Source organism: Seriola aureovittata, chromosome 18 (assembly GCF_021018895.1).
Source record: "Seriola aureovittata isolate HTS-2021-v1 ecotype China chromosome 18, ASM2101889v1, whole genome shotgun sequence".
NCBI lineage: Eukaryota > Metazoa > Chordata > Actinopteri > Carangiformes > Carangidae > Seriola > Seriola aureovittata.
In genome coordinates this window covers 10,084,764-10,103,169 of record NC_079381.1, presented here as the reverse complement: position 1 = coordinate 10,103,169, position 18,406 = coordinate 10,084,764, and the positions used below count along the sequence as shown (strand labels likewise).

Below are 18,406 nucleotides of genomic sequence, written 5' to 3'. Positions count from 1 at the left end.
TGAAAAATTAGACACAGAGGTTGAAAATGAAAAAAAAGAGCGATGAAAGGGATGGAGATGTAAACCAGAACAAGAAATATCTACTGTAGCCGTTTAACTGCTGTAGTACTTACATATAATAGGATTACAGTGACCAGGGCTCAACATTTCAGAGCAAACAAATTTTGTTCCACGGATAATGTAGCACGAAATAGAACAAACAAAACCTCGGATGATTTAATACCCACTTTAATACCCACTGACAATTTGTGTGAGTGTGTGAGAGCAGCTGAGAAGCATAGAGAATGTCTGCATGTATATGTGTGAACTATTAAATTATAGCAGGACAAAAGTGCGAATACTGCATGGATTGATTTTCAATTCCTTTTATAAACAAGTGTGGATAAAATACAAACTGGATTTGTTGTTTACTGGGGAGTGCTTTGGCGCTGTATCAAAAGACTTCAAAATTGTGTTATACACTCTAGTGACTTGTTGCCTAGCATTTTCTGTGACGTTTAAAAGGGGGAGACCTGGGATGATGACTATATGGGCTCCAGTTATCTCCAAGTAGATAATCTAAGTGGCAGTATCCTCAAATGCAGCGGTTCCCAGAAAATGTTGGCTTTTGTTTTGCCAAAGCAAAACGATGTCTACTCACAGCCCCTGTATATATACACAAAAAAACACACTATATATATATATATATATATATATATATATACACTATATTGTATTATTGCAGTAACATCTGTGTGATCATGAACAAATACAACATTATAAGAGAAAGTGTGTGATTTGCACATGTGTGTGATAGGGAGAGGCAGAGCGAGCGAGAGAGAGGAGGGGGGTCATTTCTGTGCGTAGTAGACAGTTCTGACAGTTTTCGTTTGTTGTGTTCGTTCCTCCTTGCTGTTGTTACCAGCATCCATGGTTGCATCTATATGTTTTTTCGAGCATGTGATCTGTCAACAGCAAGGCTAAAATACAATGGCAAAAGGCGAAGTGAATCTGGAGCGTGTTGTGTTCACACTGCACAGGATAAGCGAACTGCAAAACGGACTTGAAGCAAATCCAACTGAGAACATTAGCTTTGAATGTGCTATGCTAGCAACACAGCAAACTAAACAGTTTGAAAGAGCACCAGTCAATAGGGAAACTCTAACTCAGTCATGTGGCATTTGGTTGAAGAGTGGTGGAATTATGATCACTCAGTCAATCAGTAAGTCAGTCAGTCACAGACATTTACGATTATGGGGCTGACCCTGCTGTTACGGTCCAGGCTAAAACCTAAATCAAATCAATATTTGCTGTGACCACCCTTTGTCTTAAAAAAAGCAACAGTTCTCTTTTGAACACTTGTGCTCAGTTTTTCAAGGCACTTGGCAGGTAGGTTGTTCCAAGCTTCTTGGATTACTTGCCACAGTTGTTCTGAAGTGATTTAGGCTGTCTCAGTTTCTTCTGTCTCTTCATGTAATCCCAGACTGACACAAGGATGTTGATGCCAGACCATCTGTGGCGGGACGCCTTGTTCTTATTGTCTCTGAAGGTAGTTGTTTCTGACTGTATGTTTGCGGTCACTGTTGTGCTGCAGAATGAATTTGGGATGGATCAGATGCCTCCATGCTGGTCTTGTGTCTTTGAAAAGAATCTAAACATCTAAAGCGCGTAAAACCGTGGCACAGTGCTGTATATACATGCATCCAGATGAAAGACATGTCATAATCACACTCTCTCTATATGTGTCTTTTTCTATAGTGGAACTTTTCTGTTTTCTGTTAAATCGAAGGGTTTGACAGATCACACAGGTCTTGTTTTGTTTCTATTAGACCAGGCCTTGGTCAGTATGCTGTGTATCTGTTTACAGGCGCTGATGTTAGTGAGTGTACCTGCTGTTTTTGTGGACAACGCTGTGCCCATACTAAAGATGCAGTCAACTATCCTCTCAACAACACATTTGCTCAGGGAATTATAAACAAGCAATTACATGCTGTATGGCCATGACTTTAGCTGTCGGTGCATTTGCATTTATACAGATGTGGCTGCGCGCTCAGGTAGCCTACATTGTCTACAGTGTTGCAGTATAATGTACAGTCTATAGCTCCCTGCTGTAGAATATACAACATACAGCGTAGCTCCCTGCAAGAATGTGATTTATAGCTGCCTTGTGAAAAGCAGTGTGTCTTACAGAAGCAGTGAGCTGAATGCCCAGAGATAGGAAATATAATGGCATTACACAATCATCATCATCATCATCATCATCATCGTCGTCATCATCATCATCATCATCATCAGTGAACACTATACTACATTTATTTCCCTGTAGCCATTTGCATTTACTGCTTTTACTAATCCCTTTGAATTCTGTGTATCATTGCGTAACTGTTTTGCTAATCTGAGAACTAATTGGTTTGATGTGTTGCAGACGGTGGCACATAAATTGCCAAATATAATGAAGCATGCAAATGGGAAATGTGAAAAGAACTACTGTTCAAGAGAAGTTAGTGAACTGTATGAAGACACGGTGACACCAGGAAAAATACATTTTCTACTATATTAAAATTAAAAGATGTTTCTTTTTGAAGAAGTTAAATTTTAAAACATTTCTGTTTAATATATTGATTCTGTGTGCCTTTATTTATTCCGCTTTCTTTCATCTTTACCCTGCTTTTGCCAAAGTTCCTCCATACTGCATCGTTTTATAAATTAAAACTGTGGAGGATCAAAGTGTCTCATTAAGAGGCAGATACAAATCCCACAAAAAAAGCAGCTATATGTCAGAAATATATGTTCAAAACACATTGTACAATGAATGTAGAGTGAGTTTTAATTTTTTTTTCTCTTTCAATTTTTATATAACGCTTATGTTGTGCTAAATGTTATGTAAATTCAACTGATTTCCACACACTGCAGCTCTAACTATGCATGTATTGATCCTATCCACTTCAAGATGTACAGTATTTCCCTTCTTCTTTTGGTCCGCTATCTTTACATCGAACTTCATCACATCCATCCCCACCACCTCCGTCTATCTGATACTCACTCACTCACTCACTCTCTTTGTTCTTAAGATCTACTCACCCTTTTGTCCATCTGGCTCTTTGACCGGTGAGCGATAAGGAGGAGCAGCTGACAAAATCCTCTTTAACTTCCTGTCTTTCAACTGCTCTTGCTAACTTGCTCTTTACTCATCAATCTATCCCTTTTTCCACTCTGTTTTTTTTTTACCTTTCTCCTGCCCCTGTGTTGCAGGAGACTGATTCAAATCACGTTCAGTGACTGATCTCATGTTAAAATGTGCAGGGGAGAGACTGGGCCAGTGCTTATGATTATGGTGTACGTGACCTTATTCATGCACTAAGAATAAAACTGAAACAAAAAAACAAAACAAAAACAAAACAAAACAATATGACTTTTATAAATGACCTGGTTAATGTACGAAAGAGGATGATAAATAATAAAATAATTAAATTACATGAACATGCATCAATTATAGGTCTCCAATCTTACACTGGTCAAAGAACACTGCTTATTTTTTCTCCATAAAACCCACTGATCTTTATGTATTACGCTGTATGTTGACATGTGTGACATCTTAATGAGGTTTCCTCTTTTCTCTCTTCCTTTGTAATGGGTTTAGGTTCATCAAACAGCCTTTTCTGTGTAGTTACTCGTCCACTGAGTATTGGCTGATGCAAAATATATGTCAAGAAATGCAATTTTGTGTTTCTGCAAAAGGTTTTGTGCAAAAATTCCATCCAAACCAATATAAATGATTGGTCTTTGGGGTGATCCAACCAGCCCTCCCAATTAAATAATAATAAACACTTACATGCATGCTGATATTCTGAATAATTTATTTTGTAATTCATTCCTTTTTTAATTAACTAATACTGCATTGCTTTATACGTGTTTTTGTATTTTATGGTTGTCTGAGCTACCAGAACAGAAGTGTTCATTTTCCATTTCCTCCTTCTATGCATTTGTGTTTCAATCTGTGTGAAGTTACTACTTCAAAGGTAGGGCTGCATAAAGCTGTTGTGCTAAATAAGCAGTCCCACACAGGTGTTAATTAGACTATAAGTCTACAGCCAGAACATCTCTGTGAGGCTGTAATTTGTGGCAATTTTGAGTGAAATGCGAACAATGACGATGCTATCATGCTGATGTCAAGCAGACATAATGTTTACCATGTCTAAACTAATAATTTATCTTGTGTACATGCTAACATTTTCCACTTAGCACAAAACAGCTGAGATTCATGGGGATAGCATTTAATTTCATGAAGCAAACTATTAGGCAATTTACAGTTTTAAACTGATGGTGGTGTAACATTAAGAAATCATCAAGTTAATTCAAGTTATTACTCAGCCGAACTCCTTTCATCACTTTCATCATTCAACTCTCTAAATGTCTTTTTGGTGTTTGTCAGTTTGTAGAATTATGAAATAATCTAAAACTATAAAATGACCTTATTAAAAAACCTAAATGCTTTCTCTGTTTTCAGTCTCTCCTTGATAAATTCCATATTGATCTGTTCATCTAATATATATTTTTGGTAAACAACCATAAAACCTTCAATCTGCCTTTTCAGTACAAATAATCTCCATTTGTCATCTTAAAAAGTATCTGTTAAAAAGTTGGGTGTTTTATCCTTCATATTAAACAGCAGTTGCGGTCGGCTTGAGTTCAGTTGTCAGTTGAATAGGAAAAATTTTTTTACGATGGAAAAAAGTAGAGAAATGCCCACAGGAACATATAAAACCAGACTGGCCATAGACTCTACCTAAAACAGTCCACTTTTATGGACTAAACACTCACAGCTGGTATTAAAATGCACATGAGGAGATGCAACTACCCGTCTCACACTGACCTGTTGTCCTTCCTTGTTCTGAAGAACCATCCAATTGTAGGCAGGTCAGCTGGAACGAGGCCAGTAGGAAGCATGGGATGCTGCTAATGTGAATGTAAGGGCATCTGTTTCTTCTTCTTCGTCTTCTCCTTTTGCTTTTTTTTTTTACGGTCTATATTTTTCATGCTGCTCATGGATGACTCACTGCCCCCCTCTCTCTCGTGGTGTGTGAAATCATAGCCAGTGGTTTGGTTTGATGTTTACAAGGCTGTACAACAGAAGGCTCCCTTTAGGATGAGTAGATTTTAAAGACTCAAGAAGACCTTCTCATCAGAGGACCCCCTCTATTTCCCCTCAGTGTCTTTCTCCATCTTCACTTTCACGTTTCTCTATTCTTGAGTGAGGTATTTTATAGGGCTAAGTTCTGTCTTTATTTTGCTTTCACACTCACACACACACACACACACACACACACACACACACACACACACTCACTAACACGTACAGTACATGCTGATACTCACAGTCACTGTGCAGTCACCTTCCTGAACAGCAGGCAGCCCTGACAGTTAGACGGATGACAGAGTTTGGGCGTTCTTGACAGCATAGAACAACGACCTTGTTGTGTGTCCACAAACTCGCAACACAATGACGTACTTCTTTCTAATAAACGGCCCCATTGCCAAACAGAACGTTGACTTTGGGCATTTCTGCAAAACTTTTGTAATTGTGTTATAACGTCTTTATCATTCAGTGCTTCTGTTTTTAGTCTCGACCTCAACACTCTTACTGTAGCCTACTTACTCGCCTTGTTAAACAAAGGTCACCCTGGTTCAGGCGTTAGCACTGAATGCTGGCACTGGATGAAAATTGTGTTCTTCAGAAATGTTGAGTCTGGGGCACCGACCTGCTGATAAAATGTAGTTTAGTTTTTAACCAATGTCTAACTAACTTTACACCAGCTTGTGCATGCCCAGTGTACGTGAATGGTCATGTATGTATGCATTGTTAGTTTGGATGGAGATCGTTTTAAAATGTAAACATAGTAGTGTGGAAATAGCCTCAGTACAGCCTCATTGAAGCGTTAGCATGGCTGTTGTCTAACTTTTGAATTCATCAGGAAAGCTTGTCCAAAGAAGAGAAGAAGAGTTAAACCCCTGTGGAAAAAACCCACAGGGAATCTAAACCAAAATGCATTCATTTATTAGCAACTTTGGACTCATGTTGATGATACCCATGCTGCATACAAAGAGTCAATTTTGCAGAAATAATAAGAAAATGCACTTCTGCTCCGAGGGACAGCTGGAGGACAGTGATGATAAATACGAGGAACAGTATCAAACAAATCAAAAACCGTGTTTCTGTCTTGAAACAGCGTGTTCCTTAACTAGCTTTTCTTCTGCTTAATTTAGCAAAAGAGAAATACAAGAAGCGATTTCTTGTACTTACTGATAGTATGTCAAGAGCCAATATTTTTCTTTTTATCTCATGTAGCCTTTTGAATAAATGTAACATAAGAGCATTTGAATTATGGGGCAAGTTGTTTGTCAACTCAGTTCTCTGGTTCTGCTCTGCAACTCTTGAACAAGAATCTGCACTTTTATGCCGACCACAGCAGAACAAGTGAAACATGACAGCACACTACACAAAGAGATATTTTATTGTTCAGACAAAGATCTCATCAGAGTGGCAGCTGGCATGGTGGGGTGTGTTTTCTGAATATGTTCTTCATTTGAGATACAAGACTACGAGAATGCTGGAGTGTTAGGCATCATTTTGTGCCGCTGTTTTGTGTGTCTGTGTGTCTTAATAATGGATGATTAAAGAAGACTGGAGTCTCAGCCATCTGCGTCAGCCACCTCGTGCTGCAGTTAATCACAGATTTAGAGAGAATAAACTTGTATGGGCAGCTTGAGTCCTTTCATCATATACCGCCTTTTTCGTCTCCGCATGAGAGCAAGGTATTTGCCCTCTCTTCACACCAGCTTTCTCTTTTCTTCTTTTTCTTTGGGAGTTTAATGTAATCAAATGTGGCCTTTAGTGAAAGCATTTTACTACTTTGCATTTGTTGCAAGATACCTGAGCACCAGCAGTGTCTAACACTTGATCTTTGAATAAAGACACTCACAGCAGTTTACACGTTGCTGATAGTTGCAGTGCGGCTTGTTGCATGATATATACTGTGTATGTCTTATTGTTAATAGACTGGCTACGACTGTCTACAGTGCTGACAAATACATATATAAAAGAAACTGCCTTTCAGTAGTCTTTCATAAAGATTATTCAGAACCTTAATGTTTTAAGGTATTTCATCTCTACTTACTATTACCTGATTAGATTCCTACTCAGTATGTCTGTAAGTGCTCTTATGTATTTCTAATGCCTTATGTAAAGCACATCGAATTGACAACGTGTTTGAAATGTGCTATGCGTATTGCCTTGCCTTTTGTTGCTTTAAATCCGACAAAGACAGCACTTTGGATTGATGCTCTCTTAGTGGTTGCAACACCAACTCCTGTGCAGAAATTGCTCCGTTTGCAGTCAAAAGGTCCACTAATGCATACAAGCATTGTGTGGTTGTATTTGCAGTATTTCTGGTTTTTATTTTATTTTTATTTTCATTTGTGTGAAGCACAGACAGTTCTCTGGATATGCAGATCCATGTATTAGCTGATATAACTCCCAATGCATACAGTAAAAATATGTTCTGTTTAGCAGTAGCAGGGTGGTGAAGTGAAACCATCCTCCTACTAAAGACACCATGTTCATATGTAATCAAAGCTGGTCTTTGAGCAAGAGGCTGAATCTGTAGCAGCCGCAGGGGTGTTGTACTGTGACTGCCCTGTGAACGGAGAAAAGCTGACGAGGAAATTTAACAATAGGAATCAATATTGCCTTATACAGTATCATAATTTTTTTCTGTGCATTTCTGCCAGAGCGTTCAGTTTGCTGACATATCATTCAGTCACTGAAAAGTGGGCCGGGTGGCTTTTGAACCTTCCAGTGCTTAGCTAGAACCTCCAGCTCAGCATAACCTGCCCCAGAATCCCAGCGCGTTTGACCCAGACCACATACAGTGTACGACACATCAACTCTTTCAGGCCGATGCTGTTCAGAATTTTGTTTCTTTTCTTTTTTTATCTTTCCACTTTTCCTACAACCACAGAATTTTTCCTAAATGTTCTGTTTTTCTCATTTTTCTAACCTTTTAACCGCCAGATATGTCGTGATATATTTACAGAACGTCTCAATCATAAACCTGCCCACATCCACCTTTTATATCTAAGCTGGATTTCACCCGGCTGGCATGAGCACAGACACTAAAAGCACATCATCACATAGACAGTTACTTCAGGTTTATTAGTAAGTGGAAAGTGGCCCATCTCCCTGACATTTATCGGGACATTAAAATATAAGATAGTGTGTATAAACGCACAGGCAGTTATTATCTTGTGGACATCAGTGATATAATTCAGTGCTCACATACTGTGCTTACAGTGGACAAGAGTGTACCACTCACTGTGTACACACCAGAATTTAAATAAAGATTTTGAGACATGTACATATTTACACAGTGTAACCACTCATACTGATGTACACACATAAATGATTACCCACCAGGTTTAGTAAAGGCTTGTCATTTATGTTCTTAGTCAATTTTATGCTTGTATTACTCACACAAGGCATTTCTCACAACAGTTTGTAAAGCTTCCAGTAATGCAGAAAAAACAAAATTGGGAAAAATTTTCTTCATTTTCTTTTCATCAGATTTTTTGTAGGTTAAATAAATACAGATCTCTGTGTTTTCATTTGTTAGAAAATTAACCTTTCTTATTGTCTAAGTTGTTATTCAGAATGACATTCTGACTCCTACATTTTTAAATGTCTGCCAGAATTGCTTTTCTTTCTCATCATGCCTCATGGTACTTGGGGTCATCTGTATTCTGTTAACTTTCCCTGTTTGTTAAGCAAAGCCAAGGATGAGGGGGCAAATACCAGCCAACAGACAGCTTTGTAAGGACTAAAGTCAATTATTTAGTTAATGGAATTTTCCCAGTGTTGTCAATAGAGAATGGTCGCCTTGCTATTGATCAGTGTCAGTCATCTCCGATGAGCGCAAATCAAAAAGCCATTAAAAATCACGCTGGCTATCAGATCATGAAGGGGTGGAGCTGAGCTATATGAAGGACAGAGAGAACAAGAGACAGCGAAAGAGAAACAGCAAGAGAGAAAGCGCACTACAAAGAGACACAGCCAGAATCAATTATCAGGAAAGAAAGGGAGTGGATTTGGTTGTAATTGGAACAGATGATAACTGGCTGGAGATGAAAATGAATCTTTCAGGAAACTATTAGTTGTCACTTGACATAGCTTCTGTGAATAAATATCCGTCATATAAGCAACCAAAAGAAAGACTCATGAACACTTTATGCAAATTTCCTAAGATCCTTTTTTTCACAAAAGCTACTGTGTTCATGTGCTAAACAGTCATTCCATCGATTGCAAGGTGACCAGTGTGCAAGTTGCAAAAATACGCAAACTGACCTGACAGTAATTAGAGTATTGGGATTAAACAGATGTATAGACATTTTTCACTGAATACATTTTGGCATGTCACAGCAGGGAAAGCACAGGTGTCAATAATAAAATGACCTATGACTTAAATCCATTTAGCTGCTTCACTTTAAGGACCACATAATAGACCTTTTCATAGCAGATGTTTTTACCTTGTCACAACAGGAAAAGCACAGATGTTACTAATAACATTAATTATGGCCGTGTTCCATTTAAGTGCTGCTGTAAATTGTCACACACCCAAAGCTTTCGCAAATCCTGAAAGCACATATTTGTATACAAACACACACACACACACACACACACACACACACACACACACACACACAGAATCCACAGACAGTAAACATGAGCAGGTGTCAGATCTCAGCAGCTTTGGGATGCTAGGAGTCACTGAAATGCCTGGGATGACTCTTGAACTCTGTGTCTACTGTTTCCCCTCCAGGACTGGCTGAGCAGGTTCGGCTACCTCCCGCCCCCTGACCCAGTGACTGGTCAGCTTCAGACCAAGGAGGCCCTGACCAAGGCCATCAAAGCCATGCAGAAGTTTGGAGGGCTGAAGGAGACCGGAGTCTTGGGTACATGCATGTGTTTGTTTGGGGTCATGGGAGAGTTGGTACTTTGGTTTAATAGAATCACTGTGTGTGTTTTTACTGTGTGACCACAGTATTTATTTTAATGTTAAGTGTACCTTTGGAAAAAGTACAAGATATACCCTACAATATAATGCAATCCAGCCAACACACAGTGTGGCTTTAGAAACTGCCACTGAGTTGAATAAATGTCACAGTGACACAACAGCCACTGAATATTAGGAAGATTGTACTTATCTAACTTATTTCTGTTGGGTTGCATTAGATTGCCAACATGTCTATACACCATGATACACCTTGAAAACAAATCATACTTGCTGTCTCACACACACACACACACACACACACACACACACATAGTAGAAACACAATGCTGCACACTATGTGACTGATAATAGTGGTGTGTGTAATACAAATAACAGTATATTGATTAGTATACAGTACTCTCTACTATTTTTTCACACCCTGTACAAATTGTTTTTGTACATAGGTATTGCCAATCTGACTCACACATACACTCCTCTACAAACAGTGTCATTCTTTATGGCTTCTCAAACTCATACAGGACTATAGAGAATAGGAAGCATGATACTGTGTGTGATTGATTTTAAAAACATAGCAGTGGTGTGTGTGTGTGTGTGTGTAAGCAAGTAGAATTTATGGCCTGAACAGCGGTGTATATGAGAGTGTGATTGTGCATGTAAGAGGGTATCCTAGAAAGCATGTATGATTTATGGCCCAAATAGCCTCTCATAAGCTATCGCACATGCACATATATATGCACATAAGGACATACAATATGAGTCACAGCTACTTAAGCAGACATTTTCAAACTGATGTTGAACCATGGTGGTGGATCAGATGTTTTCCACTTTATACATTCATGATAACATGTACTCATGTGGGGGCTATAAATAAAGTCAAAAAGTTGTAATCATGGTGTTATATTAATATTAGTTTTGATAAATATAATTCCACTAGTTTGCAACACAGTCACCTCTCCTCTCGTCTGCTTTCCTCTCCACTCCTCTTTAGACCAAGCCACGTTGGGTCTAATGAAAACACCCAGATGTTCTCTGCCAGATGTGTCTGAGGCTGAGGTGACAGTGGGCCGCAGGAAACGAGGCTTGAACCCTCAGAACAAATGGAATAAGAGGCATCTTTCCTGGAGGTAAGGAACAATTAAGTGCCATTCTACTGTATGTTACACAGTTATACCTCAAGGGAATAGAATGAGCAATATACAGAATCATATTTGACATTTTCAAGTGCATTGAACCACTGAACAAAAATCATTCACCATTTACATCTGTAGTAATGCTGAATGCTGAAGGGTGCTTCACATTGATGAGACCATTAAGTCAATGGACTCAGAGTGAGTTCTTATCCCCATCACATTGGCGTGTATTGGGCAGTGAGAGGCGTCTTGCTGTTGCTGGGCAACCTCATTATAAGTTATAAGTCACTTGTATGTGTTGTGTGTATGTTAGCCATAACTAGTGGTGGAAAGTAACTAAATACATTTACTCAAGCACTGTATTTAAGTATACTTGTGAGGTACCTCAAGAACTCTGATTTAGATAGTAGGATATAAGAAAATATCTTTAAAAGAAGTTATTTAATTTGTTTACATTCACAGCAGAGGCTCGTCTGTTACATATGGACAAATTATTATTCATAATACACTGTGGAAACACAGATTAGAGCCTTAGCTCAGAGAACAAATATCATCATCAGGGTTACAAAATAAAATCAACAAATAAATTATGATTTACAATTACAGATTAAGCTACCAAGCAACATATAAAGTAGTTATAATCACCCTTACCATTTTTATGAGTTGCAACATTAAAGTGTAAATGATTGTAATCAAATGATACTTGAATGAAAATAAAATACATAATTCTCATATTCTATATATATTATTAACATTTTTATATTTTTATTTCTCCTGGAGTGTATGAGAAATTGTCCAGTTGGTCCTTCTTACTTCAAGGCTGGAAGGAGCAAAACACTACAATTAAGGATAATTATTTATTTTATTAAGTATGACTTTGTACAAATACACACTACAATGTTTCACTGTTTGTATTTCAGTATAGTTCATTCAGTGTGGAATGAGAGCAGGTTATTTATAAGTCTAACACAATTATGTTTAGTCCAGCTCAGTACATCACATTGGTGCACCTGCAGGGAACTAGAAGTCATAAACCTTTACATTTTTACAATTTTTTTCTCCATCTGTGCATCCCCTGATAGATTACGTCAGGTGATTGTTCCTCAAGGCGGTGGTCTTTTGGTTTCTGGATCAATTGTGGCTCAGAGGGAGATCATTGTGTTAAAGTGGCATGCTGGTTAGAAAGACCAGCAGCATGCAGAGAGACAGCAAGTGCTTACCCCTTCTCAGACAATATACAAAGAAACAAATTCCTATTGCTGTGTATAAAATGTGTAATAATTTAAAACACTGGTGTGTCTCAGTAAGAGTAATGGATGGAATAGGAGAGGTTTTTGCACACATAAAGTAATTGCATCACCTGGTCCGTGCAGTCCCACTCACAGACCAAAGTCATCTGTATGATTCCTGAAGAGCAAAGGCTTCATCACCAGAGTCATTCTGCGGTTTATACAGTACATGATAGAATAATATGGTCATGCTAAGTGCCAGCGAACCATCTGTCAGGGATACAGCTTAGTGCTAGACAGCAGAGGAGGAGGCAGTGAAACATATGGTTGGCCTGTGCTGTTCCACACACACTATCAGGGGTGATTCAACAAGGAGATGATCTAAAGCTGGTGTGTTGTCTAGTTTGTACATTTTGTGTGCACCCAGGCGTCGAAAGGCAACAATCTACACATTAATGTAGTCCCCTTCCACATTACAGCTTGTTTTCTGTCTCCCAGCTAGTGAGAGATTTGTTTAGAGGGTCACTGGTTCTCAGTCAATCAGCCATTAGACACAAGTCATGACAACTTTTGAAAAAATCTCACCACTGACCGCTCCATGATTTCATCCAGCTGTATTGTTGGTGATGAGATGAGTCGGTCATAAACTAACTTGTTTAATGACCAATTATTATCTTATTACCAATTGAAATTATGTACTGTACAGTCACTGCTAGTGTCTTATTGACACTTTCACTTGCATTGCTGTTTGCACCTGTCTCAGCTGCATTTTGTGTTTAGTGCTAATTAGCCTAATTTTAGCACGATAACACACTCAACTGGGCTGCCTGTGCACATCCTAACAGTTGCTTAGTTGCTCAATGATAGTCTGTTGCATCACCTAGTATAGCTCTTTCAGTGTACATTGAGTGCTTATTGATTATCCAGTGATACAGTTTTGGCTGTAAATTTTAAAGCTGCAAAGTTTCTAACTATGTATGAAAATAAAAAACTGGTAAATATTATACTTTAGGACTGCTAACAGATGCAGGATGTATTGCATTTAGGTACACTAACAAGCAAATAACAGGAAACGACAAGAAACCTGCAGTAGAGTTGATCTGTGTCACTTGACTGTACTGTCTTTCTGATTTAGTTTTATTACTATTCTCCTTTTTCACAAGTGTAAGTGGTTAAATAGCTTTAGTTCTGATGAGGAATAGGGTGTTTATAGCTGACAGGTCAGCACAGCATCTCAGGTTAGTGGGGTGTTGCCTTACCACAAGCTGCAGTGTGTACCTGACAGCAGGAATGCACCGCAAACAGACAGGTGGACTGTGAAAATCTTGGCTATGCTTGAGAACATGTGATGCTGAGAATACTGTTTGTCAAGAAAGTAAGTTTGGTTTGCAAGTGTGTTTCAGTTGGAGTGAAAAATATGCTGGTATTGTAGACTATCAACATGACAAGCTGCCGCCTGTATTATTAAGGGCTGTATTTGTTTGGTTTACCAAGATGAAATGACCTTTTGTCATTCAGAGTATGGGTGGGACAAAATATTGATACAGGAATATATTGTATTACTTCCTCTTGCAATTTGTTATCGTTAAACTGGTGCCAAATATCAATATTTTTAATAAAACATGCATGCACTGTAAACAGATCGTGCTAATTTTACTTACCAGAGTCACTACTTCATGACTCCTCATGGTGGCGCGAATCAAACGAATGATGGTAAACTTGTGTTGAAGAAGAAGAAACTCACAGGGGGAACATAGAAGACAAATCAGAGCAGTACCATCATCTTTCAAGTTGAAAGTCTGGTCCGACTTCAGCTTTTACAACGCTCATGGCACAAATAAAATCAATAAAGACTATGCGATATCAAAGGCCACACACACACACTGCCAGTCCAGAAACGCTGTCCTGCACACAAACACACACGCATACACTTTAACTACTTAGTGCTCTGTCAGCAGCCAGGCTCTATTTCTTCTGACGGAGAGAGCAGGTCTTTCCCTCTCACACACCGACACACACTTGGGCATAAACACATGCAGGCTTCATGAAGAGGAGTGGATGGGTCAGCAGTCTGCTGCTAATGAGACTGAACGTACACAGAGATACACACACAAACACCTACACACTGGACATTTTACTGTCATGTGAATTATAGCTGGCAGCTGACTAAGACAGGGACTGCTGTCTCCAAGTTTGGATACTGATATGAGAGAGAAATGTGTATTTTTGTATCAAATTAATTTAAAACATTTGAACTCTGGAACTGTTCAGCCTTCTGGCAGTTCAGGCGTTTGCCATTTTACGTTGGAGTGATGGCACACATGGACATGGACAAGTTGCAGTCAGAGTGTGTGTGAGGCCCGAAGCTAAGACTCTATGCACTTCATCTCAGTTGTCGAATTCTGTGCAACTGACACCACAATGCAGTGAATAAATACATGATTCCTGCTTTTTGATTTATTAGTATTCTTCTTCTTCACTTTCACAAATATCATGGTCTATCACAGTAGACTGCCTTGCAATGTATTGAGTATTGCAGAATCGCTGTATCGTGATACCATCGTTATCGTTCCCATCCCTAATTTCCAGATGCTGATGTCGTAAAGCTTTAGGTCAAGATAAAAAGCTAAGTGAGTTGAAGAAGGTTTGCCAACTTGTAACTGAAAAGGTCTCCATTGAGGAGACACCCTCAAGTAAGTAATCAGGACTGAATCTGCATCAGGAAGTTGCAATATGTTTGTTAGACAAGTACTGGTTCAACAAGTGTTTATGAGCCTGAGGAAAGTCTTACATTGTCTTATGTTGGCCAGACCAACCTGCAGTTAAGGAGAGTGGGACACACAGGCCAGATAGGCCAAAGCATCAAGAATGATGAACTGAGGAGGCTAACAGATCTAAACTGGGACAGAAGGAAGGCAAAATGAAGCAAGATGCCAAGGGAAAGCAGGACATCAGGGCACTGGAGAATTGAAGAAAAACAGGTCGATAAGCAGGAACTCTCAGCTGATGAGAATGCTGTCCGAGCAAGAGGGAGTGAGGGGGATGCAGTAGTTACTGTAAAAGCCGAACAGAAAGTAAAGTAGAGTTCAGTAGAGAATCCAGATCCAACAAGAGCACAGTTTAACTACAAACCCTTTGTAAAATGTGCTATAGTCTGTTGTTACTAAATTTGTTTGTCATTGTTATCCATTTGTAATGATGAGTGCTTCATCATAAACCTGTCCCTAAACAGAACACTGATATTGGACAATTCTATTGAATACTACCTATTGAATGGATTGCCATTCAATTGTTGGTTTATTTCCAATGTTTATGTTTGGTGAAAGTGGGAATTTGTCCAACACTTAATGGAACCAAATACCAGGAAAACTAATGGCATTCCCGTTAACCATGGCTTTTAACATGCTGATGTTAGCATTTAGTTCAAAGCACCGTGTCTAAGTACAGCCTCACAGAAACATGGCTAGCAAGGCTGCAGGATCTTGGTCTTGTCAAATGTTCACTGGCAATGTTGTTTAATTACTTATTTCTACAACATTTATGCCTGGCAACTCCAGTATGGTTAAGGTTTGGAAAAGATTATGCTTACAGCTAAGAAACATTTGTTATACTGTGGTTAAAGTAGAATTAAGGTTAGCCAACTAGATCACTTGCTTGTAGTTTGGGACAGATTGTGGTTACAGTACAAAAACAACAAAATAAACGTGAATGTCTTGTGAGTTGTCAAGAACATGGAAGTCACCCTGGCCTCCACATCATAACTTTCGACTTGGCTACATAAATGTCACATTACTTCCTCCATTAGCACTGAATGTTATCATTGAACGTGAATAGGTAGGTGCAGAATTGTCCAATATAAACTTAATATCCAGAGACTACTGGGCTGGTTCATCCAGCCAGGATTAACGGGGAAGAGTAAGCTCCTTCAGCAAAGGGATTAGCAAGAGAGTTTTCTGCTCCACACTGGTTTGCAGCTGCAGAAGTAACAACTCAGACCGCATGAGAGAGGAGTTCAGAGGGATGAATCACTTGTCACCGGGGTCAGGGGGGTTATGGCTTAGTGATAACAAATTACCTGGGGTCTTTGTCCCTGTGGCATTGCCTTGTTCAAATAACCCTCACATCTACCCACTGGAGGCTTTCTGTCAGAGATACAGAAAATTTGGGGGGGATCAGGATATGATTGCATGGAGGCTCTTATACGGTGTCAGCTGACCTGGAGCACAGGATGGAAGCGATCCAGCATCACACTGCACAGAAACTGTTGTACAGTGTCAACATCTGCTTCGGGGCACCAGCATGCGCACTGCTGTGAGGACCTGCTGTTTTATGACTGGAACATTTTGCTTTTTCTCATCACTCGCTCTCTCCTCCTCTCTCCCTCACTCTATCCTACTGTTGCCAACCTACTACTGCCAATCATTACTGCCTTATGCTGCCTTCAGGTTGGCCCCACTCAGCTTTGTGAAATAAGGCAGCCTGTCTCTTCAGCCCAGTCAAGCCACCTTTCTACTTACAGCTCTCACAATTGTGTAACAGTACAAAGCGGCCAAGATTTACTGGAAATTGAGATTTACGAACCTCGTGTCTATTGTAGATTTTTTCAGCCTGGAACTCTTACCAACAGATGGTGAATTTGTTGGCCTGTTTTTCTTATAAACACTTGTGGATTATTTGTTGATTTCATTCAGTCATATTTTGAGAGGTTTCCATATGGTGTGATTTATCAATATAGCAACATAGAAAGCACTGTTAACTTAGAAACATAGAAAAATAAGTAATTTAAGCAGACCTGCTGCCTCAGGAGTGTTTGGGTATAATATTTATCCACGTATTTTGTTTAATGTGGAAAATGCATGGTTCCTTGCTCGCTTGCATCTTTATTATAGATATTTACTGTAATATCCTGATACTTACTGATTTTTGAGATGGAAAATCATCACTTACACACTGTACAACATCAACAAGAATCTCACACATTTTGCTTTCTATTGTCTACTGCACCTTTATCCAGTTCCAAGGTCCCTGTATTGCTGAAGTCACACAGGGAACATTCATATTCATCTGCAACAGATGAAGCAGACAGGCAGTGAGTGGTGCTCAAATACTTTTCACGTCAGTTAAAGGTTTCTTGAGGTGGAACACACCTCTATACACATGGCCTTAAAAAATTGCACTTTTTGTGTGTTGAAGCAGTATCCCAATAGAAAAAAAGCAATGCATTGTAATTGGACTGTTGGATTACTGTGAGACGATATTGCATAATGGAGTCTGTAATGGCGAAACAAATTTCCCTCCTCATTACAAATTTATAAGTTAAACTGGTTAAAGACCTTGCAAGGCTACAATTTCATAGATATCTTCACAAAAGGAAGTTTTACATCTGTCAGATAAGATTCAAAACTTAAGCACACAGCTGCTTTTCAACTGTGAAAAACTCCCCACAGCCTATTGATTAACATGAAAACTGGAAGGTTTATTACATTAACTTGCAATAATTTAGTTATTTTCCCATCATTATCTGGTCTCTTGGGAAATTCATCTCACTTTGTTCAAATGCAATAGAAATGCAGCCTAATGAAAGACTTTACTGTGTATTATACAAGGCTTTATTTAACATTCTTCCTGCCCCTTTGTGAACTATTGCTTTAGAATCATGAATTTTCTTGGGGTGTGGTCTGTGTTATGGTGGACAGACATTAATTTGCACAAATAATGCATTACACATAAAATGGATTGCCAAACATTGCCCTCCTCTTATTGATTTAAAGGCAAACAGATTTGAGCTGTCTCTACACAGTGTTTATGTCCATTTAACAGCTTTTCTTTTCTCACAACATTGTGGTTTTTAAACAGGGGAAATTAAGAGACCAAAACCTTAACAAATCCAATTTCTCAGGAACAAGCTTCAAAAGAAGCCAAGTAATTTGTTACTTTCAAATTAAAAGCAAGTTATTATCTACACTCTGATTAGCCCTGTTGGCACTGTATTCATGAAAAA

At 38.9% G+C, this 18,406-nt stretch overlaps 1 protein-coding gene across 1 annotated transcript in view; it reads left to right on the top strand.

Annotated features, from left to right (window-relative positions):
• mmp17a (matrix metallopeptidase 17a) overlaps window positions 1-18,406 on the top strand; it is an 80,678-nt gene that overhangs the window by 28,344 nt on the left and 33,928 nt on the right. Inside the window, exons 3-4 of the mRNA XM_056404407.1 lie at window positions 9,852-9,984; window positions 11,035-11,170. Coding sequence (XP_056260382.1) covers window positions 9,852-9,984; window positions 11,035-11,170 — 269 coding nt within the window. The remainder of the gene's footprint in view (window positions 1-9,851; window positions 9,985-11,034; window positions 11,171-18,406) is intronic.